At 39.7% G+C, this 25,627-nt stretch overlaps 1 protein-coding gene across 4 annotated transcripts in view; it reads left to right on the forward strand.

Moving 5' to 3' along the window:
• myripb (myosin VIIA and Rab interacting protein b) overlaps positions 1 to 25,627 on the forward strand; it is a 146,976-nt gene that overhangs the window by 81,376 nt on the left and 39,973 nt on the right. For all 4 annotated transcript variants that reach the window (XM_053487997.1, XM_053487994.1, XM_053487996.1 and 1 more), the window contains exons 4-6: positions 15,082 to 15,218; positions 20,256 to 20,336; positions 23,581 to 23,678. In XM_053487997.1, coding sequence (XP_053343972.1) covers positions 15,082 to 15,218; positions 20,256 to 20,336; positions 23,581 to 23,678 — 316 coding nt within the window. The remainder of the gene's footprint in view (positions 1 to 15,081; positions 15,219 to 20,255; positions 20,337 to 23,580; positions 23,679 to 25,627) is intronic.

Consider the following 25,627-nt stretch of genomic DNA (forward strand, 5'->3'; position numbering starts at 1 on the left):
TGATGAAATCAACCCAATAACTGCCAGTGGCACAATGTTGCAAATGTATTAAAGTCTGAACATTAAAACATAATTAAATGGTTGTTACTCAGACAGACATTAATGCTGCAGTTAACTGAAGCCATCATTTGTTTTCCCTGCAATAATATACAGCATTTCAACCAGCTTCCTAACAAAACATAAACACTGCATCATTGCGAGGGATCGTGTCCTGAGCAGGGGTCAGGAAGAGTCAGAGATTCCTGGAATCCTGGAATTGACAGCCATTTAAAATAGCTGTGTTTGTAAGGGCACTTGATGTCATTCGCCAAATTGATAGAGAAGAACTTACCGGCTAATAAGTGATTTTCCAACACCTACTGTATGTCTGCTACAACTCCATACAGAGAAAGAAATACTACCAATTCATTTGATCCTACTTCTATTTTCAGCCCTGTATGCATTCTCTTTCTCCTCAAACTGATTTTAGCATAAGCATACTGTAGGCACACAAACACTTATAACAAGACTGATTTCCATGTCCTTTTCGATATCTGTGTACTTAGTAGACATGCTGCTGTCAACATAGACCATCAGTCAAAAGTTCGGACACACCTTCTATTTGTATAATCTTTCCTAATTTTGTTTTCTTTCTACATTTTAAAACTATTTATACTCTGTATATCATTCATAAAGGCTCTAATCTGAGGTGCTGTTAATTGGTGACTTTTAAGGCTGCTAACTCTAAATGAACTCTCTGCAGCAGAGGTAGGTTGTGGTCTTTCTTTCCCGAGATCGGAGCTCTTTTTTGCATCTTTAGGTAAATCATATGTTCCCTGTAATTTTTACCCACGTTCATTTTCCTGCTAAGGCTTGTTTTTTTTTTTAAATCATTAAAGCACTTTTTCCGTTTTTGTTATTTTAGTTGTGCAGTTTTTTAACCCCTTTCTCATAAACACAGTTCTTTTGCTTTAGGTAACACATTTTAGTCTTATGGTTTTAGAACACACTAGATTGTACATCATCAGAACATTTCAGCAGTGTTTAAATATGTTCATAATCTTACATCTATATATGCTCCTAATGTATTCAGTACATGGCCATTTTATGCCAACGACATATACAGTAGTTACACAATTGGAATGTTTATTACCGTTGCGCTCACCGCTGTGTAAAAACGTCAGCGGCCAAAATAAATCAGTTGCATTTCAAAGTCATTCGTAAAATGGCCGCCAGGTGGCGCAAAGTGACATTTTCGCTCGTTGCAGTAAATACAATAGTGATTGTTATATAGCGTATCTCTGTATCTGTTTATTGTTATTTAAGTTCTGAATTATTTCAGGTACTTTAAACACATTGTTGGGTTGCTCATGTTGGCCCATATGAGATGTAGTTTACAAATGAACACCTGGTTGGGTTATTTTGACCCAACAACTGGTTTATTCATTATTTTTTTTGTTTCTCCAAATGGCAGCCTGCAAAATGTTAGAAATATTACTGTTATTGTGTCACAGGTGTAGTTTTAAGAGTTGTTTAGGCAGGAATGCGTGTGTATACAGCTCAAAACCTCCATCAGTTATTAAAGAAAGCATCTATTTAGAAAAAATGCCCCGCAATTTTTTGGCATTTTCTGACGCGCTCAAGTTCACCAAAAACAATGCAAAACAGCGCACCTTATTTACTTTCAAACATTTACAAAATCATAAAGTTTTTTCGTTATTGTGAGTGAGCTTAAATAATTTAATTCAATTTTATTTGTATAGCGCTTTTAGCAATTGTCATTGTCGCAAAGCAGACAATAATTTACACAATCAAAAGAATTCTTTAGGTTTGTATGGAATGTGAATGTGTATGAATCAAAATGGTCAGTTTGTCTTTGGTAAGCAAGCCGTATTTTTTCATAATACGCGGTACTGACTAGCAGCCTGCATCCTTTGATCGAAGTAGGCGTGGCAGATCGTAAGACACTAGCAGTTCGCTCAAATACCATGGCGCGAGACCATTTAATGCTTTATATGTCAAGAGTAGTATTTTAAAATCAATTAGAAATTTTACATGGGAGCCAATGCAGTGAAGATAAGATAGGGGTGATGTGCTTATATCTTCTGGTTCTAGTGAGGTCTCTCGCTGCTGCATTCTGGACTAGCTGAAGCTTGTTTATGCACCTACAGTAGCTGAACAACCAGACAGTAAGGCATTACAATAGTCCAACCTAGAGGTGATAAAAGCATGAACTAGATTTTCTGCATCGTTTAGCAACAATATATTTCTTATCTTGGCAATATTTTTGAGGTGAAAACATGAGCTTCAAATGAAAGGCTGGAATCTATAATCACACCGAGGTCTTTCACTGTTGCGCTTGATGAAACAGAAAGGCCATCTAAAGTTACGGTGTGATTTCAAATCTCACTTTTAGCTGTATGCGGTCCTATGACTAGAACTTCTGTCTTATCTGGATTAAGCAGAAGGAAGTTAATTAGCATCCAATTTCTTATGTCCTGCACACATTTCTCAACTTTAGTAAGCTGTTTTTTCTCATCAGGTTTGCTGAGACATATAACTGTGTGTCGTCAGCAGAACAATTAAAACTAATACCATGCTTACGGATTATGTTGCCCAGAGGAAGCATGTAAAGGGAAAAAAGCAGTGGACCTAAAACTGAACCCTGCGGAACGCCAAACTCTACTAGAGAACATGCAGAATAATCACCATTTACTGTAAGTCTACAGTACATACTGATAACGATCGGTTAAATAGGATCTGAGCCAGGGGAGGGCTGTACCCTTAATTCCTACTACATTTTCTAATCTATGAAGAAGAATAGCGTGATCAATGGTGTCAAAAGCTGCACTGAGGTCGAGTAATACAAGCATAGTTACACAACCCTGATCAGAAGCCAATAGGAGGTCATTTACTACTTTAACGAGTGCTGTCTCTGTGCTGTGATGAGGCCTAAATCCTGACTGATACAGTTCATGTATGCCATTTCTATGTAGATATGAGCATAGCTGCTCCGCTACTATCTTTTCCAGAATCTTAGAGATAAAGGGGAGGTTTGATATTGGCCTGTAATTGGAATTCGTAAAATGGCCGCCAGGTGGCGCAAAGTGACATTTTCGCTCGTTGCAGTAAATACAATAGTGATTGTTATATAGCGTATCTCTGTATCTGTTTATTGTTATTTAAGTTCTGAATTATTTCAGGTACTTTAAACACATTGTTGGGTTGCTCATGTTGGCCCATATGAGATGTAGTTTACAAATGAACACCTGGTTGGGTTATTTTGACCCAACAACTGGTTTATTCATTATTTTTTTGTTTCTCCAAATGGCAGCCTGCAAAATGTTAGAAATATTACTGTTATTGTGTCACAGGTGTAGTTTTAAGAGTTGTTTAGGCAGGAATGCGTGTGTATACAGCTCAAAACCTCCATCAGTTATTAAAGAAAGCATCTATTTAGAAAAAATGCCCCGCAATTTTTTGGCATTTTCTGACGCGCTCAAGTTCACCAAAAACAATGCAAAACAGCGCACCTTATTTACTTTCAAACATTTACAAAATCATAAAGTTTTTTCGTTATTGTGAGTGAGCTTAAATAATTTAATTCAATTTTATTTGTATAGCGCTTTTAGCAATTGTCATTGTCGCAAAGCAGACAATGATTTACACAATCAAAAGAATTCTTTAGGTTTGTATGGAATGTGAATGTGTATGAATCAAAATGGTCAGTTTGTCTTTGGTAAGCAAGCCGTATTTTTTCATAATACGCGGTACTGACTAGCAGCCTGCATCCTTTGATCGAAGTAGGCGTGGGGGATCGTAAGACACTAGCAGTTCGCTCAAATACCATGGCGCGAGACCATTTAATGCTTTATATGTCAAGAGTAGTATTTTAAAATCAATTAGAAATTTCACATGGGAGCCAATGCAGTGAAGATAAGATAGGGGTGATGTGCTTATATCTTCTGGTTCTAGTGAGGTCTCTCGCTGCTGCATTCTGGACTAGCTGAAGCTTGTTTATGCACCTACAGTAGCTGAACAACCAGACAGTAAGGCATTACAATAGTCCAACCTAGAGGTGATAAAAGCATGAACTAGATTTTCTGCATCGTTTAGCAACAATATATTTCTTATCTTGGCAATATTTTTGAGGTGAAAACATGAGCTTCAAATGAAAGGCTCGAATCTATAATCACACCGAGGTCTTTCACTGTTGCGCTTGATGAAACAGAAAGGCCATCTAAAGTTACGGTGTGATTTTAAATCTCACTTTTAGCTGTATGCGGTCCTATGACTAGAACTTCTGTCTTATCCGGATTAAGCAGAAGGAAGTTAATTAGCATCCAATTTCTTATGTCCTGCACACATTTCTCAACTTTAGTAAGCTGTTTTTTCTCATCAGGTTTTGCTGAGACATATAACTGTGTGTCGTCAGCATAACAATTAAAACTAATACCATGCTTACGGATTATGTTGCCCAGAGGAAGCATGTAAAGGGAAAAAAGCAGTGGACCTAAAACTGAACCCTGCGGAACGCCAAACTCTACTAGAGAACATGCAGAATAATCACCATTTACTGTAAGTCTACAGTACATACTGATAACGATCGGTTAAATAGGATCTGAGCCAGGGGAGGGCTGTACCCTTAATTCCTACTACATTTTCTAATCTATGAAGAAGAATAGCGTGATCAATGGTGTCAAAAGCTGCACTGAGGTCGAGTAATACAAGCATAGTTACACATCCCTGATCAGAAGCCAATAGGAGGTCATTTACTACTTTAACGAGTGCTGTCTCTGTGCTGTGATGAGGCCTAAATCCTGACTGATACAGTTCATGTATGCCATTTCTATGTAGATATGAGCATAGCTGCTCCGCTACTATCTTTTCCAGAATCTTAGAGATAAAGGGGAGGTTTGATATTGGCCTGTAATTGGAATTCGTAAAATGGCCGCCAGGTGGCGCAAAGTGACATTTTCGCTCGTTGCAGTAAATACAATAGTGATTGTTATATAGCGTATCTCTGTATCTGTTTATTGTTATTTAAGTTCTGAATTATTTCAGGTACTTTAAACACATTGTTGGGTTGCTCATGTTGGCCCATATGAGATGTAGTTTACAAATGAACACCTGGTTGGGTTATTTTGACCCAACAACTGGTTTATTCATTATTTTTTTGTTTCTCCAAATGGCAGCCTGCAAAATGTTAGAAATATTACTGTTATTGTGTCACAGGTGTAGTTTTAAGAGTTGTTTAGGCAGGAATGCGTGTGTATACAGCTCAAAACCTCCATCAGTTATTAAAGAAAGCATCTATTTAGAAAAAATGCCCCGCAATTTTTTGGCATTTTCTGACGCGCTCAAGTTCACCAAAAACAATGCAAAACAGCGCACCTTATTTACTTTCAAACATTTACAAAATCATAAAGTTTTTTCGTTATTGTGAGTGAGCTTAAATAATTTAATTCAATTTTATTTGTATAGCGCTTTTAGCAATTGTCATTGTCGCAAAGCAGACAATGATTTACACAATCAAAAGAATTCTTTAGGTTTGTATGGAATGTGAATGTGTATGAATCAAAATGGTCAGTTTGTCTTTGGTAAGCAAGCCGTATTTTTTCATAATACGCGGTACTGACTAGCAGCCTGCATCCTTTGATCGAAGTAGGCGTGGGGGATCGTAAGACACTAGCAGTTCGCTCAAATACCATGGCGCGAGACCATTTAATGCTTTATATGTCAAGAGTAGTATTTTAAAATCAATTAGAAATTTCACATGGGAGCCAATGCAGTGAAGATAAGATAGGGGTGATGTGCTTATATCTTCTGGTTCTAGTGAGGTCTCTCGCTGCTGCATTCTGGACTAGCTGAAGCTTGTTTATGCACCTACAGTAGCTGAACAACCAGACAGTAAGGCATTACAATAGTCCAACCTAGAGGTGATAAAAGCATGAACTAGATTTTCTGCATCGTTTAGCAACAATATATTTCTTATCTTGGCAATATTTTTGAGGTGAAAACATGAGCTTCAAATGAAAGGCTCGAATCTATAATCACACCGAGGTCTTTCACTGTTGCGCTTGATGAAACAGAAAGGCCATCTAAAGTTACGGTGTGATTTTAAATCTCACTTTTAGCTGTATGCGGTCCTATGACTAGAACTTCTGTCTTATCCGGATTAAGCAGAAGGAAGTTAATTAGCATCCAATTTCTTATGTCCTGCACACATTTCTCAACTTTAGTAAGCTGTTTTTTCTCATCAGGTTTTGCTGAGACATATAACTGTGTGTCGTCAGCATAACAATTAAAACTAATACCATGCTTACGGATTATGTTGCCCAGAGGAAGCATGTAAAGGGAAAAAAGCAGTGGACCTAAAACTGAACCCTGCGGAACGCCAAACTCTACTAGAGAACATGCAGAATAATCACCATTTACTGTAAGTCTACAGTACATACTGATAACGATCGGTTAAATAGGATCTGAGCCAGGGGAGGGCTGTACCCTTAATTCCTACTACATTTTCTAATCTATGAAGAAGAATAGCGTGATCAATGGTGTCAAAAGCTGCACTGAGGTCGAGTAATACAAGCATAGTTACACATCCCTGATCAGAAGCCAATAGGAGGTCATTTACTACTTTAACGAGTGCTGTCTCTGTGCTGTGATGAGGCCTAAATCCTGACTGATACAGTTCATGTATGCCATTTCTATGTAGATATGAGCATAGCTGCTCCGCTACTATCTTTTCCAGAATCTTAGAGATAAAGGGGAGGTTTGATATTGGCCTGTAATTGGACAGCTGACAGGGGTCGAGGTCAGGTTTCATAATTACTGGTTTAATAACTGCTAATTTAAAAGATTTTGAAACATAACCAATGCTAAGTGAGGAATTAATTATTCTCAACAGGGGTTCTGTTATTGCTGGTACTATCTGTTTAAGAAAATGTGTCGGTATCAGATTTAATATACAGGTTGATGAATTTGCAGCAGAGATGAGTGAAATTAGTTCATTCTCTTTAAGGGGAGTTAAGTATTCTAGGTTCCGATCTGACATGGCTAGATTAACATCTGCATCAATTACATTGTTCGGTTTCAAAGCCTCGATTTTATGCTTAATATTTACAATTTTATTATTAAAAAAGTTTATGAAGTCCTCACTATTGCATGATGTTGTTGTGGAGATTTCTGCAGTGGTCTTATTTCTGGTTAATTTGGCTTTGGCATTGAATGAAAATCTAGGATTATTTTTGTTGTTTTCTATAAGAGTGGAGAGATATGTTGATCTAGCTACACTAAGAGCTTTTCTATAGTTCAGGATGCTCTCCTTCCATGCTATTTGAAATACTAATAATTTAGTTTGACGCCATTTACGTTCTAATTTCCAAGCGGCCTGTTTTAAAGTGCGCGTGTGATCGTTATACCAGGGAGCAAGTTTCTTATCTCTAATAATTTTTCTTTTAACTGGAGCTACATTATCTAAGGTATAGCGAAATGTCGACTCTAAATATTCAGTCACCTGATCAAGTTCTGTGGGGTCAGACGGTGATCTAATCAAAGTTGGGCACTCTGGGAGATTACTGACAAAACTCTGTGTGGTAGTTGATGTGAATGTACGTTTAATACGGTAGCGCGGCGCTGTGCGTACATTATTACTGTGACACACTTAAATTGAGACAAGAAAGTGATCTAACATAACTTCAGATAGTGGAATTGTGAATAAATTTCTTATACTTAATCCAAATAATATTAATAAATCTAAAGTGTGACCTGCTTTATGAGTGGGTCCTACTACACACTGATTTACTCCTACTGAGTCCAGTATGGACATAAATGCTGTTCTCAGAGGGTCTTCTGGATTCTCAAAATGAATATTAAAATCTCCAGCAATTAACACTTTGTTTACAGAAACGACTAGGTTTGAGAGGAAATCTGCAAATTCACTAAGAAATTGTTGCTAATGATCCCGGGCTTGCACCCCACGCTATAAAATACTCGGGGTTTGTTGGGTTACAGTGGATTTTACTACGCTCTGTGTATGCAACGCGCGTGCAACAACGCGGAAGAAGTGTTCCAAGCGGGGCAAATGGAACGCGCCCCGGGGACTTCAAAGAAGCGAGAGGTGGGGGGGCCGCCCATCTGCGGAGAGCAGAGTCAGCGCGAGCGGACGGATGGCCGTCGCACTCACACCGCGTAGTAAAATCTACTGTAACCCAAAAAAACCCAAGTATTTTATAGCGCGGGGTGCAAGCTTGCGATCATTACCAAGGATAGCTTACCAGCCGTGCCTTATTCCGTCATGTCATGTGGGCATTATAAGATTTGTATTAACAACTTGAAAAACAAAAAGTGGCAGCTGGCACGCCTAAAAATAGACGCAGGTTAATTTTTTTATAGTCTAAATAAAAATCCTCTGCTTCAATGTCCCATAGTCTAATCGGCGCTTAACCGCACGCATAGTTTTCCCGAGCACGAGAAATTTTTTTGTGCCAAGTAATATTAATGCAGTAAAATCAGGGCCTCCTATTCCTATTAATCCTGGGTTGTTGTTCTTTTAGTGTCAATTATTTACCCTCCCCAGGTGTGAATCGGCTGTTCTCACCTATACATTCAGAGAAACTGAGATGCACCTATCCCCACTTTAAAAACCTCTTGAATCTGAGGCTGACTTTCAGTGATTTAAAATCGTGGAATTTAAATCTCTGGATTTTAGATTCTAAAATTGACACTGTTACCTTTTTTAATCCTTGGAATGGAAGAACTTGCGATTTTCCTTATGATAGCATAAATTGCATTGTTTTTAATCAGTCTATACACAATAATATTTTTTGGTATTTATATAAAAAAAACAGGTATGGAGGCTATTTTGGTTTATTAATCCTTGTGCCTGGTTTAGGTTTAGTATTCAGTGCGCATCTGTTATATTACAACTATATTATAACACTCAGAAATACCTTTTATTGGGGGTTAAGTGACTGATGTGCCTAACATTTTTCAGCTGAGCCTTTGTTTCACTGAATAATCAACGACCGCGACACCCCTCTCTCTCTTACACACACACAGAGCAGACCAAATCTTTAGCACGTCCCTCCTGGGCAAAAATTTGGGCTATTGTTATTTACTTACAGTTTTGTATATTCGTTAAATTTTTTACTTGTATTTCATAAGGGTTTACCAGCGGTGCTACAGCGCAACGGGAGTCATTATTTACTATTTAAGGAAATTATGATGATCTGCCACGGCGTGCGCCTGTGATGGGTGTGCGCCCAAATCTACTATCGCTACTCGCTTACTCCGTAGGCTCCCTAAATAGGCGGCAAAGTGACAGTGCCGCCTATTCGTGCTGGCTGGCGATAATTAACGTTAATATGATCGCAGGCTTGCTCCGCATTATAAAAGCAAGGCGCAGAGTTTTGTCCGAGGTCCGGGAAGTACGTGATGTGATGGAGAATAGGAAAGTAGCATGTGAGTGAGGCGATGTGACGTGCTCCAGGGACTTTAAAAAAGGATACTAGAAATCCGACCTTTGATCTTTACGCTGAGGACAGCGCGAGAAAGAGCTGCGCTAAGGCATGAGGCGTCAGTCTGTAGTTATATAGCTATATACTCAGCAGGAAAAGCCAGCAAACACACAAAGCCAAATGCTACCGCTGAGCGCCGCGACGGTAGAACCAACATTCCGATTAGGTAACCACTGTACATTGCCATGTCACATCATGGTCATCTTTTATCTTTTTCTGCTCTAGCCTACATTTCTTTGGTTCTTTTTTTTTTTATTTTGGCTTAGTTTATTTTAAATTAAGCCAATAAGTATGGATATAATTATAAGAAGCACAAATCCCACTCAAGTACAAATTTCTACATAACCTTTTGCATATCCCACTAAAAATGGGTAGGGTAAAGGAATAAATTAGAATTTCACTGATTATTAAATACAAATGACAAAATAATTACTAAGTAGAAACAAAATGATTTATATTAAGTAAATGTCTGTTAACTAAATTTCCATAAACACACTCCTAAACTGACATAAATATTTAGTTAAATATGGGTCTTGATATAAAAACTCCAGGGATGCATTTTAAAAAAAAAAACTCCCACAAGCCAATCTGGAGGTAAAAGCTTCCATCCTGACAGCTTTTTGCTTGACAGTATGTTCACTACCTGGAATCAACCCAGCAATAAGTATACATAATGTATGTAAATACTGGAACACACAGACCTTGAAAGGTGAACCAGTTTTCTTGTTAGGTAGTTCATCAACATACATCACCCAGTCCCTTTAGTCCTTCAGTCCTTTGAGTCCATGTAGTCTTTATTCTGTTTTTAGTCAAATTCTTTTTGTCTTATTCCTCATTGTTGTCTCTACTGGCTTAAACACCAGGTTAAACAGTTGCATCAGTTTAAACACAAGCAAACACACAGTGCCATAAGTCTATCTTCGCTAGTGGTCCTAGTGTTATATCATCCCCAGCTATTCACAGTTCTTGCCAGATTCATCTGATTAGTAGTTGATTAGAAAAGTTGATTCAGAAAACCGAGTTTTCCGAGATGAATGAGTGGGGAAATATGCATTCATTCTTCCTGCATCAAGCTCTACGAGGCCTGTGTGTCTTATTTGCTCGGACTCTGTTGCGGTGGTCAAAAGTGAAAACATTAAACGTCGTTACGAAGCTAAACACAGACACTTTAAAGAAACTTACCCCCAGCAGTCTGAGGTAAGGGCGAGGAAAATAAATGAGCTTCCACACAGGTCCTCTCTCACTCACTCACCGCCCAGCAACGAGCATATGAATGTTCACTGAGAATACAGTGGATTTTAGGAAAACATAACAAGCCCTTTACAGATGGGGAAATAGTAAAGGAGTGCATAAAGGCTGCGTGTGAAACACTTTTAGATGGAAAAGAAGGACATGAACTGAGAGTAAAGATCAAACAAACCCCCCTTTCGGCCGAAGAGCTGAAATGTTAGCACAGGATATGCAGTCACAGCTTGATGCTGCATTTCAGACTGCACCTTGCTTTGCTTTGGCAGTTGATGAATCGACAATGCTCAGCTTCTGGTGAACCTGAAGGCGAGGTATTTCTCTCAGTTTTTAGAAGATGAGAGAAAAATTAATATTATGGCCTTCCTTGTTGACATAACTTCACACCTAAATGACCTCAACTTAAAACTGCAAGGCAAGAACAACTCTGTGTGTGATTTGGTAGCAGCTGTCCAGTCTTTCCAAAGAAAGCAGGACATTTTCAAAGAGGATCTTAAAGAGGACTGCACACATTTTCCTGCACTTAAACAAATCAGTGAGAGAGATGCTTTCTCTCATGTGGAGTTCATACAGAAACTGATTAGAAACCTCAGGGATCGATTTGAGAACTTAACCCTTGGAGACCAGCTTCTCCTTTGCATTTACAATCCGTTTCTGGTAAAAAAAAAAAAAAAAATGTAATTACATTTTCACAGGAGGCAAAACAGTTGGGCAGATGTGGGACAGCTACAAATGAAGCTTGTTGATCTTCAAACAAATATGGAATTAAAAGAGCAGTGTGGAGGTTGTGACCCTGCCACCTTCTGGATACAGTCTGTTCCAGAGGCTATTTTCCCTGGACTTAGAAAAGTGGCACTGCACACCTTGAGCATGTTCAGTTTAACATACAGCTGTGAGTCAGCATTCTCAACACTTAACATTATCAAAAGTAAATACAGGTCAAGAATGACCAGTAAGCATTTACATTCCAGTTTGAGGATTGCATTGACTCCATTCCTCCCAAGATTCAAAGTGTTAGCCGGAAAGGTCCGAGCCGATTTCTCCCACTGAAGTTTTCAATCAGAGAACGTGTACAAATACAATGTTTTTTTCAGTAACTAGGACATTTTATGCTTCCATCTTTAACTTCAACTTAACATGCAATTTTATTTAATTTTTATTTGAGGTTATTTAAATTTTTATGGACTGAAAGGAACAGTTCTAATTCAGAGAATAAAAGGGTTCTTGTACTCATTTTTTTAACACTGGCACTTTTTTGCCTGTTTGAGTTTCTGAATGATATTTGTGGACGTTCTTTTACCAATGCAACTTAGAGAGAGCAGTGTTCAACATTAGATACACAGTAGTTAAATAGAGACACTACATGTGAATGAATATAAAATGCAATATGAGATTTATGATTTTTTGAACAAGGAAGGTTTGAATTCATTGATTGTGATAAATTGTTAATCTCAGTTCAGCAGAAATAAGCACTTTAGTTCTCCTTTTAAGTTGTTAATGTTGAAATTAATTTATGTTCTGTGCAGATTTAGAGATGAAGGCATTTTGCACTGTTTCCTTCATCATATTGTTGTCAGACATTGTTACTGGTTTATTTGAATTATTTTGTATAAAGCAACAAAAAGGACAGAGCATAACAGCATTAAAATTAGATCCAATTTTTGAAGGATGTAAATTTGTCTGTTTATACATATGGAAAGACATGTTTATCCATTTGAGAACATACTATAATAAAAAAAATGTGATTTACACCTGAAGAATCAGTGCCTGTTTTGGGTTGTCCGGATCTTAGCTGGTAAGGAGTGTTCATTTACCGGACCTCAAACAAAAGACCCCTGACTTGAAGTATTATCATGTACACTTCTTTTGGTGCTTTCAGCCATATTGGTTCAGACAGTACTTCAGAATGGCATCTTGCTGTACATCATATTTCTGTTGCTTTACAATTGATCTCTTTATATACTTTTGAGAATCACAAAAATTCATCCCCCATTAGACCCTCACTCCACTTTGTACTGTCACTTCAAGGATTAATGCTATGTTTGCGTCTCTTATCAACTGGGTGATTCTTAAAATACACCATTTTTCTTCCTGTATCCCTATCACTATCAGTCTTCCTTCCAGCTGCACTGTTCACAGCACCCTCCTAATCCTTCTGGTAACGTTTGTAAAGCTGTTTTACACCCACAATAAAAGAATATGTCAGCTTAGGGAGTTGTACCTTGCCTGAGATCTGAGGGTTGGTCACCAGAACTACTGTTACAAGTCTGAGCATATATAGTAGAGAGGGAGAAAGAGAGGCGAAGAGAGAGAAGAGGGGAGAGCAGAAGAGAAGAAGTAAAACAAAAAAATAACACTAATTAACACACACTTTACCTTTGAAAAGAATCATGACTGGTTTGACACAAGAGAGAGGGGAGGAGGAGTGGGGTTATTGTGAAGGATGACTTTCACACTCACATACACGCAAATACAAACAGAATCACTGCTCACTATCTGATCACTTAAATCATCTTCTTTTTGTGTGACTTAAGCTTTTTGCTTCCTTTTGAGGAGTTTGCAGAAATGTGACATTGCATTGTCATTAAACAGAGTAACATCCATTTCTTAATCCATAGGGTTTAATATGATGTTGGCTCACCCTTTGCAGCTATAACAGTTCACAGCTATAACTGCCTTGCGGTCACTCTAGTCTTCCCTCTTTGTGCACTGGTTCACAGTCATGTTGGAACTGGAGTTCTTTATTAAGTATGAATTTTTAATACTTTAGCATAACAAGACATTTTGGACTTTATACAACTTTATAGGAACAGTTTGGGGATGGCACAGTTCCAACATGACTGTGAACCAGTGCACAAAGCAAGGTGCAAAAAGACATGGATGAATGCGTTTGGTGTGAAAGAACTTGACTAGTCTGCACAGAATCCTGAACTTAACCCAATATAACACTTTTGGGATGAATTAGATCGGAGACAACATCAGTGTCTGACCTCACAAATGCGCAAATACATATATAGGCATTATAGTGTACTGTATGTATATCATCCGTGGTTGCCTGCATATAAGCTATTGTTGATAAATTAGGTATATAACCCTGTTGCATAATCCCCTGATACTATTTCTGCTCCTAATTCCGCTAGTGACCATGACTGTTCTTCTGAAATGGGACTGTGGCCTGAACCTGTAATATTTTCTGATGTTGTTGGGAATCTCAGTTCTTCATCTGGAACTGGAGTTAGTTCTGCCTGTTCTGCTGAGTTTGACATCATACATGGTGTCAGAGAGTCCTGACCTATAGCTGCCTGTTTGGCTGCCTCATCTGCAGCTGCATTACCCTCAGTGACAAATGTACCATCTGTATATATTTCATTATTACCCATTTTTCTGGTAAATTAAAGAATACAGCGAATCTGACAGTGTTTGCCCATGTGTGTCACTGCTCTCTGACACCCTCTTTGTGTTCAGTTGGAGCCATAAATATAACATACTCTATATGCATCCATCTGGGAACTTCTGTAATCCAACCAGGGACTGTGCAGGCTAATGGTGACCATTAGGCTATTCTATAGTCTATTTGATAGCTTTGGGGCTTTGTAAGAAAATGGTCTTCCCTTGCTGTAGTTTTCATAAAACGCAATACAGTGGAACCTCGGGTTACGAGTAACACGGTTTACGAGTGTTCCGCAAGACGAGCATTTTAAATTAATTTTGACTTTAAAAACGAGCATTGTCTTGGTTTATCCCTTCTGAGTCTTAGTGCTTGTCTCTTACTGGTATAATCAACATCCGTGCACGCGTGTACTGTTTACTATAACACTGTGACCATGTGTGTGTGTAAAAAAAAATTATTTTGTGTTTGTATGCGTGTTTGTACAGCATGTGTGTGCGCGCGTATAAAGCAAAAGCAAGTCTCATTAGAGTGTAAAGATCCATTTTTCGTTTGCTCTCTGTATCAGCCTGTCGTGTTTCATTTTACCTTTGAAAAGAATCACGACAGAGCAGAGTTTCTGTGTAAGGCAGAGAGTGTGCATGTGTATGTGTGTGGGAAGCCGGGAGGAGGAGGAGGTGCTAGGGGGGTTGTAAAGGTGAGAGAGTGTGTGTGTTTATGTGGTAAACACCTGTCTGTCTTCATTTTCTGCGCCCATTTTCACCACGATAAAGATTATTATTTATTGTAAGATATTATAATTAAACTTTACTAAGGTTTATGATCATTTGCAAGGTTACTGATGAATGCTTTAAAGTGTCTTCTGTCTTTTGGGTGAATGGATGAATAGATGGATGCATGGTCAAATGTTTACTTTATAAAATTCCCTTCTTATGTGTGTGCTTTCAGGCTCCTGAGGGCCCGGTCTTTGGAGTGGTATTATAACAATGTCAAGAGTCGCTTTAAGAGGTTTGGCAGTGCTAAAGTCCTCAAGACGCTCTACAGGAAGCACATTATTGAGAGAGGAGTATTGTCAGAGTTGCCAGGTATGATAGTTCTACACACATGTGTGTAAAGTATTGACATTTAAAACATCTGTGAATAATGAACATAAACTGAAATTGAAACCTGAAGTTGAACAATGTCAAAGTAAGCACCGCGGGAAAATGCAGCACACCTTTAAATGCAGTACTTCGAAAAACACTTGGGCCAAGGTGATCCAGTTCTGACCTGACTGGGGGACCAAAGTCAATATTTGTGACCCATTTATCTTATTTTATGTGAGTCAGGTAAACCATTTTCCACACAATCAAACTTGACACCATACTTGGATTTCACGGTAAATGTATAATTTCCATGTAAATTATAGATCAAATTATGTGGGGTCTTGAACAAAAACTGGGACTTTTGATTGTACAGAATAACAGAACACAGTTATGATATTAAAATTTACACCTATTAATCCATTTAATCTCCTGTTACAATGCACTTATTCCAGAATTTCACTCGTGCTTCTATGGTGCAAGGTCAGGACTGTTCTAGGGATGCAGCTATAACTCCGAGGCGAGTTCCTGTGATATGCAAATGGTATTCTTGCATGATTGTGTGCAGTTCTAACAGACAGATACGTCTCTTCCACAAGTTGAGGCATTTAACTCACTGAATGTTCATGGGAATGATGGCAAAGGGCTCTCAACCATCTTAGGCATAATTGTCATTCATAGGTGTACAGCCTCCTTTTTAATGTTTGCACTATTCAAATGTTTTACTGAGCCTAAGAGTCCCTCACCATACTTTGCTTGAAGGCTTTAAGTCCTGGTTAAAGGTTAAAGTCCTGGTTTAATTTGACTACTAAATAATAATACTAATAATAAAATGACTTTACTAAATTTTTCTCCCTAATTTTTTCTAATGTACAATACTGTTTATACTATGGCTTGGCTAAGTACTTGATGGCTATTACATTTATATGTATCATGTGTATTTATATGTACCTATATTGACACCTAGAGGAAAATAATATTAGAGAATGGCTCTTACAAATGTATTATTTGTGAAACAAAAATAAGAATATGATGTTTTTTTTCTGTAACTATATTTTGTCTAGAAAAAGAAAAAAATTTCAAATTAAATTTATTTTAAGTTTCAAATAAGCTCTATTCAAGCTTTAAAATAATTCTAAACTTTTGCTCCTCTTTTTAAACTTGGACTCAATCGATTCTTCTCCCACCTTCGCATGCTGAGCTCAAAGAGAGCAAAAAAAGAGCTATTTGCAAGCACTCACTGAATTCTATTATCACTGAGACTTAATTTTCAGTGATATCAGCGACTTTATTATTCTCCACAGACAAAAAAAAATTAACTTTGTATAATTTTTGTACACTGATGAAAAATTACAGTTAAACCTTGGATTGTGACCATAATTCGTTCCGGAAGCGTGCTTGTAATGCAAATCACTCGTATATAAAAGCGAATATCCCCTTAAGAAATAATAGAAACTAATGATTAGTTCCACAACCCAAAAAATATTCAGAGACGAGAAAGGAGAGGAGGAGGAGAAGGAGGGCTAATGAGTAAGACGACTTTCACACACACTAATGGAATTACTGATCTGTGACACAGTGTCTGAGGGAGAGGCTCGGTTAGCAAACTGGAATCTTTAACAGGGAACCTCTCTAATGACACTTGCTTTTGCCTCCTTTTGAGGATTTCGCAGAAATGTGCCATTGCGTTTTTGTTAAACAGAGTCATCACTTGCACTGTTACAGCCTTTTAAACTTTTTTTTCTTCCGATGCTGCAGTACAGTTATTAAAGAACATTCTCTATACATTCACAGGGTAGAGCAGAACAAGAGGAAGTGCAAGTGCAAAAGAGTGACTGTAGCGTGAGATAAGAGTGTGGTCGAAAGGCAGAAGCGAGGATCAAAAATTTAATAGGCATGAGACGGGATGGTGTAGCTGGGACATGTGAAATGTGGAATTAATCCGCCACATGGTTGAGGGGAGAGCTTAACAGCGCAGGGGTTGGAAATTTTGGTGATCGTGAAGGGACCAATGTAGCAAGGGAAAATTTGCAGGAGGTGATCTTTAGATGAAAATCTCTGGTGGCAAGCATGACTCTGCCCTATCCTGTATTTAGGGGCCTGAGAGCATCTATGATCCGCTTACTTTTTGTAGCTTTTTGACCCATAATAGAGTTTCTCTGGCTGTCGACCAGGTCTTTCTGCATCGGCGGATAAACGCTTGGGCAGAAGGGATGTTGACCTCCTCTTACTTAGACAGGAAGAAAGGCGGTTATACTCTAGGCAGCACTGGAAGGGGGGCAGATGTCTCTTGGGAGTTATAGGCCTACTCCACCCAAGGCAGGAACTTGCTCCAAGAGGAGACATCCCAGTAGTCCATGCATCTCAGGGCTACCTCAAGGTACTGGATTTCCCTCTTGGTCTTTCTGTTGGAGTGAGGGTGGGACCCAGAGGACAGACTGGGGGTGGCTCCAATGAGTTTGCAAAATGCCTTCCAGAACTGCGAGACACAAGAGTATGAGCAAAGGATTGAAGGGGGCACCTTTAGAGAACCGATCCACCACATGCTGCACCATGATGCAGGTATTGCCGTCGGAGGGCGGTAATCCAGTGACAAAGTCCAGGGCAATGTTGGACCACAGGCGATGGAATTGGTAAGGGTCTGAGGAGGCCTTCCAGGGCAGTGTTAGTGTGTTTGCAAGAGAGATAGAGCTGTAGCCCCAGATGAAGCGGTGATGGAAATCCGTGAACCCCAAGAACCTTTGGAGCTGTTGCCGTGAGATGGGTGTTTTCAGGCCTTGGATGGAGCCTGCTTGGAGTTTGGCAGGCTCCATCTTGATGCCTGAAGGGTCGGTGATGAACCTGAAAATTGTGCTCGACGCTGTGTGGAATTAGCATTTCTTTGCCTTGAAAAACAGGTTATTCCTCGGAAGCCTCTGTAGCACTTGGCGAACGTGGTGTCAGTGTTTCTACAGGTCTCGCAAAGCAAAGACTTGGACTATGATCTGTCAAGGAAGATAAGATACAGACAGATAGGGACTGGAATATAGTTATAAGTTCAATGGTCGGCTAAGAGGTGCCTGTTCAAAAATTAGCCAGTTAGCTCACATCTAACAGGTTTAGGCAGCTAATTAAATTTAGTCAGTATCAATTCTCAAAAAAAGCTACTAAGACTATCTTTTGCTGGAAATCAAATTATATACTTAATGATCGTGTCGTCATAGCAACGTCAGACACCACGGGAACGCAAGCTCCACAGCACTTTGGAAAGAAGGAGAAAGCAGCATGGCTGCCATTTTACACAATCTTTAGAAATGATGAGAATCATGTAACTTATACTTAAAAATTATTTTGGTATTACAGTATGTACAATAGTTTACACTTTGTTTGACTGGTTTATTCATGCATCAAAACAAATAAAGTAAGTATAAAAAATTGCATAGGTTCACAAGCAACAAACATTTTGTAAAATGTTTAAACAAATACCTTTATTTAATGGTAGTTATCAACCAACAGTAGTTATTATTCATATACTGTATATATTGAAAATATATTTTTAGAACTTGTTATATTAAGTCTTAAGAGTTATAAGCTAAATGGCACGGCAAGCATAAAATCACTCTGTGATTCTGGTGCTCTTTCTTGAGTAAATAGAAATAAAATATTAAATATACAGTAGGGCAAAAAAGTATTTAGTCAGCCACCAATTGTACAAGTTCTCCCACTTAAAAAGATAAGAGAGGTAGGTATCATAGGTATACCTATGATAAGAGATAAGAGAGGTAGGTATCATAGGTATACCTCAACTATGAGAGACAAAATATGAAGGAAAAAAATCCAGAAAATCACATTGTAGGATTTTTAAAGAATTTATTTGCAGATTATAGTGGAAAATAGGTATTTGATCAATAATTAGAACAGTCGTCCTGGTCCCATTGCAAAAAAACAGCCCCGAAACATGATGTTTTGAGATCAAAAAAGTATCTATTTGTTTAGTTTGTTTAATAATTTTCTTAAACTTAACCTGTGATTTTTGCTTGATTGGAAGTAAGGAAAAATTCACCTTTGCTGACATCTCAGTTGTGACAGCACCCTGTGGCAAAAGCAGGGCTGATGCAGGCTTCCAGGGTGCCATCTGCTGGCATTATTGGTAGATTGTTCATTTTGAAATTGTATTATAGGCCGTTGCCCCAAACCGTGTTAAAGGTGGTCATCTTCTCGCCCTTCTAGGCACAATTTTCCCTTATAATAGACCTGCAAAAGAGAGCTGATTATTGGGAGGGGTGAGCTCAGCTTCTTCTGTATCCAAGCTGTCCTCTGGGTTCTGAGCCAGACAGGCAGGTGACTCATGGCATTCTATGGCTGCCTAGTGGCAGGAATGGCCACATTATGCCAGCCATTGTTCCTTGAGCCTTTCATAATCTGCCAACTTGTGCCCTAAAAAGTTTAGTAGACCAGACATAGAAGCACATTGAATCTTGCCATAGGGCAAAAGTGATAACTAAATGGCTCAGGAAATAAAACATAGAAATTCTGGGTTCATGGCCATGACATTTCCCAGACCTTAATCCCATTGAGAACTTGTGGTCAATCCTCAAGAGATGGGGGGACAAACAAAACCCATAAATTCTGACAAACACCATGCATTAATTATGCAATTACGTTAATTGACAGCATGCCAGGGAGAATTGCTGAGTTATTGAAAACGAAGTGTCAACATTGCAAATGTTGACTCTTTGTATAAATGTAATGTTATTGTCAATAAACACCTTTGACACTTGTGAAATGCTTGTAATTATTTAACAGTATACTAAAATAACATCTAATAAAATATCTAAAAACAATGAAGCAGCAATGTGTGTGCACAACGATAGATTGGCACCACGTGCAGAGTATACTCCATCTCGTGCCCTAAGTCTCCTGGAATAGGCTTCAGGTCCCCTGTGACCCTGTAATCAGGATAAAGCGGTATAGAGGATGAGTGAGTGAGTAATTAAGTGACAAATTGAATACTTCTTTTTACCATTTACCACTCTCTTCTCTATGTTCATGTGTATCCAGAGGTGAGTGCCCATGAAGCCAGCAATGATAACGACGGCAGTCTGTGTGGCAGTGACTCAGCATTTTCCAAGCAAAGTGAAAGTAAGCACTGTGTATGTCTTTGTGTAATGAGCAAACTAACCAACAGTCTTCCCAAACAATGCACTCAAATACGAGGGGTGTTCAAGTTAAACGAGGGCTTATGATTCTGGTTTGACTTGAATGGCTCTTGTATATATTTAAACATATGAAATTCATATACCGTTAAACCTTGGATTGCGAGCATAATTCTTTCCAGGAGCATGCTTGTATATCAAAGTGAATTTCCCCATAAGAAATTATGGAAACTTATTTGATTCATTTCACAGCCCAAAAATATTCATTTAAAAATAATTAATACAAAATTAATCTTTACTTTACCTACGAAAAGAACTGGTGTTAAATGAGGTGAAGATGCAGGAGGAGTGGTGCTACTGTGTTCACATGCACGCACGCACACACAGTACTCGAATCACTTTCCTAAACAATTAATCTCCTGCACTGCTACAGCCTGGCTAAAGGCCCTTGTTGCATTACAGTTACTAAAGAGCAGTCCCAACACTTGAACACAAAATTGAAAAAATGGTTTACGCGCTCACATATGGGAGACAATTACCAACAATCCCACAGCGCGCTAGAGAGAAGAACCACTGGCTTAGTTGTAATTATGTGACGCTCGGTAGACAAAGAGTATATGTACTACAGTACTAGTATATCAATTTTTAATATTTAATATATTTATTTTTAAAATTCTGCTCGTCTTGAAAAAGTCTGCAGACTAAGTTTCTCGCATACAATGTTCCACTGCACATGCCAGCTTAAAAGCTACATAAAATATGGGCTCTTTGTAATTGTATTTGTAGGTATTATTGAACTCATTTAAAGTGTCACTATTATGCTTTATCAAATTCAATTCAATTCAATTTTATTTGTATAGCGCTTTTAACGATTTACATCATCACAAAGCAGCTTTACACAATCAAAAGAACTAAGTTTGTATGAAATGTGAATGTGTATGAATCAAAATGATATGATTGTCCCTGATTGTCCCTGATGAGCAAGCCTAGGACGACGGTGACAGTGGCAAGGAAAAACTCCCTGAGATGGTAATAGGAAGAAACCTTGAGAGGAACCAGACTCAACAGGGAACCCATCCTCATCTGGGTGAAAACAGATAGCAGGGATTGATGTGCATAATAATATGCGAGACTGAAAGTTCAGTATAAGAGAAGATGTGTAAGATTAAAGTCCAGTTTGTTCCTGGAGGCTCAGGTAGACTGTGAAAAATTTCAGTCCTGAACTATTGAGCGACTGAAGTCACAGGTCCTCAGAGAACAGCTGTCTGCATCAGTCGAGGACAGGACCACCTTCATGGAAAAGTGGAACCAACCCCAGTCACCACACGCATTCCAGGCAGACCACACGGGGGCATCCATGTGATAAGATCTCCAACCAGAAGCAGGACTCCAGGATGAGTTAGAGAGGTCCAGCGGGCAGAGGGGGTCTGGATCACTGGCAGCTCAGGAGTGACATGTATAGCTCCACAGAGAGATAGGTAGAGGAAAAAGGAGAGAGGGAGAGAGAGAGAGAGGAGAGAGCAGAAAATGAGAGAGCAAAGAGATGGAGAAATAACAGTTAGGTATGGTCACAGTCGAACAATGTAAAAAGTGAATGTATATTTAGTGCAGAGTGCAAGCAGAGACTCCGGCAGGACTAACTATGACAGCATAACTAAAAAGGGAGAGCCAGAAGGAAACACAAACATGAGGGCTTCCAGAGATGTAAGGCAACCAATCACCTCACCGTCAACAAACCTGAGTGATCAGATCAAATATTTTCTTTCATGCCGTGTCTTATGTAGCTGTACGTGAACATAAACTATCTGCACTATCTGTGAGGTGCACGATAAATTAAGTTTTTGTCTCCCAAAAAAAAGGGTCGGCTCACATTCACCTAAACGAGTTGTTAGCAAATCTAATTTTTCTCTGTTATGGATCCAAGTCACTCCGTAACATACTTGCATAATGTCCGCTCACATTCTACGTCACAAACAACTTGCCCGCCATCCTACAATTAACATTACCACACTCTTGTTAATGTGACCGAGCATTCATGTCAGGTTTGCTTAAACACTTTGTAATATAAAAAAACACTAAAAAACGAGAGCACACAAAATCCTTTTTAACTGTTTATTCTCCACCATTCACCAAAACTGAACTCTAACACTCACGAAGTGCGCATACCTATCTACGGCAAGCCCCAAGGGTAAAAATGCCAAAGTGTAAGGGCACAGAGCATGCGCACTTCGCGCATCACACACACACACACACACACACACATGAGTATGCGCACTTCGGTCATCACACACACAGTGCGCATGCCCCATGCCTCGAGGGGAAAATGCATGAGTAGTAATTGTGGACCAGCGCTGGCGTTATTTGTTTGAACGAGAGAAGGAGAAATTGCAGTGGATCATTTTCTTTCGAAGATTTTCAACCGGATCTTTGACTAAACATATTCCCCGGACTTCTCACCTTCCGTCATTGGCCTCCCAGACTTCATTAAACCCGGTGAAACCAAACCATACTCGGTATACTCGGATAACACACGTACAATAAACATTTTCCACCCACATTTGCGTTCACATACACATACCGTTTATTATATGTAGTTTGTAAATATTGTTTATATCTTTGTTTGGTTGTGGTGCACCTTTTTCGTTTACTTTATTTAGTTTTGTACAATACACGTTTGCTTTATCTACTTGTTTGTGTTTGTCCTTTTTTTCTCACCAGCCTTTTAACGCAACACTGACACAAAGATAAAAGACCTCTCGATTTTTTATATAAAATTAGCTGGTCGTTACACGGTAAAACCGAAGGCATCTTTTCTATGTATTGACGGGTCTCCAGTGCTGTCATTCAGTTATGGTCATGGCCGTTTTGTTTTCCGACACACGCTGTAGCGGTGGACCAGTCATAAAGAACCGTGCCATCTGACCAATCACAGCAGTAAGGGCTCACGGAAAGGGGGGGTTTATACAGACTGAATCTTCGACCTGCTTCACACGAGTCGTTTACAAATCATTTAGAAATGGGGTAAAATTAAATCTATTTTTGGAGAAAACGAAAGTGTTTTTTGACCTTGCATACATGCAAACCTATTTTAAGAGACTCATTAAGCAATATTAACAACCTTTAAAATGGCATAATAGGGGCACTTTAATTTGTTTAAAAATGAGGTCTTGAATTCATGCAGTGTATGTGTGTGTGTTTGCGTGTGTGTTTGTGTGTGTGTGTGTGTGTAGGTCACAGCATAGGAGAGACTCTCACAGTTGCCCTACGTGTTGCTGAAGAGGCCATAGAGGAAGCAATCACTAAAGCAGAGGGTTACAGGGACAGTCTGGTATGTCACTTTTGCTTATTTCTCTTATAGATCCATCCATCCATTTATCTAACTCTCATTCATATCAAGATGGCGCCGGTGAGGTCAGCTGCCGTCACAACTGCTCTGACCACCTTTTCTTTGTTTTTGTTTTTTTTAAGTTCGTTTTCAGCGTTTTAAAATCGGCAAAATCACCACCATTAAGTACATTAGGTATGATAGAGACACTCTTGTTTTATTTGTATACAATGTACTCACAATTCAACGTTTTTAACTCCGGATCCGAGCTGGCCGAGTAAGATCCTGAGGAAGAACAAAGGACGCGACGCGAAACGGCGGCCCCAAGGGAAACGAGCTGGCGTCCGGAACAGGCTCACCCGCGCACACCGCATACCTCTGCCTATCATCCTGCTCGCCAGCGTCCAGTCACTGTAGAACAAACTCGATGTCCTCAGGGCCAGGATAAAATTCCAGAGAGACTTTCGGGACTGCAATCTACTCTGCGTCACCGAAACATGGCTGAACCCAGCGGTGCCGGACCACGCCATCCAGCCGGCCGAGTTCTTCTTGGTTCACCGCATGGACAGGACACAGGACACATGGACAGGGAAAGTCAAGGGGAGGCGGTGTGTGCTTAATGGTGAACAGCAGCTGGTGCAACAGCACGAGTGTTGTTCCTCTTACACGCTCCTGCACACCAAATCTGGAACTACTGTCCATCATGTGTCATCCTTTTTATCTACCTCTGGAGTTCACATCGGTCATAATCAGCGCTGTTTATATTCCACCACCAGCGGACACAGACACTGCCTTATGCGAGCTGCATGAGGCACTCACACAGCACCAGACACAGCACCGAACTTTTATCAGCATATCACCTGCCCCACCAGGGTCGAAAGGACACTGGACCACTGCTACACTACAGTCAAGGATGGCTACAAGCCACAATCTCGCCCTCCATGCCGCCATCTTCCTAATGCCAAAATACAAACAAAGGCTGAAACAGGAAGTTCCGGTTTAGAGGGAAGTCACGCTGAACGGACCAATCAGGGGTAGCTCAGTGGTTAAGGCATTGGACTACGATTCGGAAGATCCCAGGTTCAAACCCCACAGCCACCAAGTTGCCACTGTTGGGCCCTTGAGCAAGGCCCTTAACCCTCAACTGCTCAGATGTGTAATGAGATAAAAATGGAAGTCGCTCTGGATAAGAGCGTCTGCCAAATGCCTAAATGTAAATGTAAATCGGTGGCCGCGTTACAGGACGCACTTGATGACGCAGACTGGGACATGTTCCGAAACAGCTCAGATGACGTCAGCGTGTTTACGGAAGCGGTTGTGGGATTCATCGGGAAACTAGCGGATAATACCGTAGATATAGACCGTAGATAATACCGTATAATATCAGAACGTTTCCCAAGCAGAAGCCGTGGGTGGATAAAACCATCATGGACCTGTACAAAGCTGCTTCATATAACGTCCGGAAGGTGGTGAACGAGGCGAAGCAGCGCTACGGGAGGAAACTAGAGTCACAACAGAGTGACTCCTAGTGACTCCTAGTCTGACTTCAACAGAGTGACTCCTAGAGCCTGTGGCAGGGACTAAGAACAATAACGGACTATAAAGCACCAACATCTGGTATGATGAACGCAGATGCTGAACACCTGCAGCTAAAGACGCTAGCGATGCAAATACTAGTGGCGCTAACGGTGCAGACAGAAAGACACTGCCAGCACCGGAAACGCGCTCATCATCACCGACCACGACGTGAGGAGAGCCTTCAAGAAAGTGAACACCAAGAAAGCAGCAGGACCAGACGGCATCTCAGGTTGTATTCTCAGAGCCTGCACAGACCAGCTAGCACCTGTGTTCACAATATTCAACATTTCTTTATCTCAGTCGGTGATCCCCACATGCTTCAAAGAGTCCATCATTGTTCCTGTCTCGAAGAAACCTCATCCTGCTTCCCTCAA

This window comes from Clarias gariepinus, chromosome 26, assembly GCF_024256425.1.
Source record: "Clarias gariepinus isolate MV-2021 ecotype Netherlands chromosome 26, CGAR_prim_01v2, whole genome shotgun sequence".
In the NCBI taxonomy this organism is placed as follows: Eukaryota; Metazoa; Chordata; class Actinopteri; order Siluriformes; family Clariidae; genus Clarias; species Clarias gariepinus.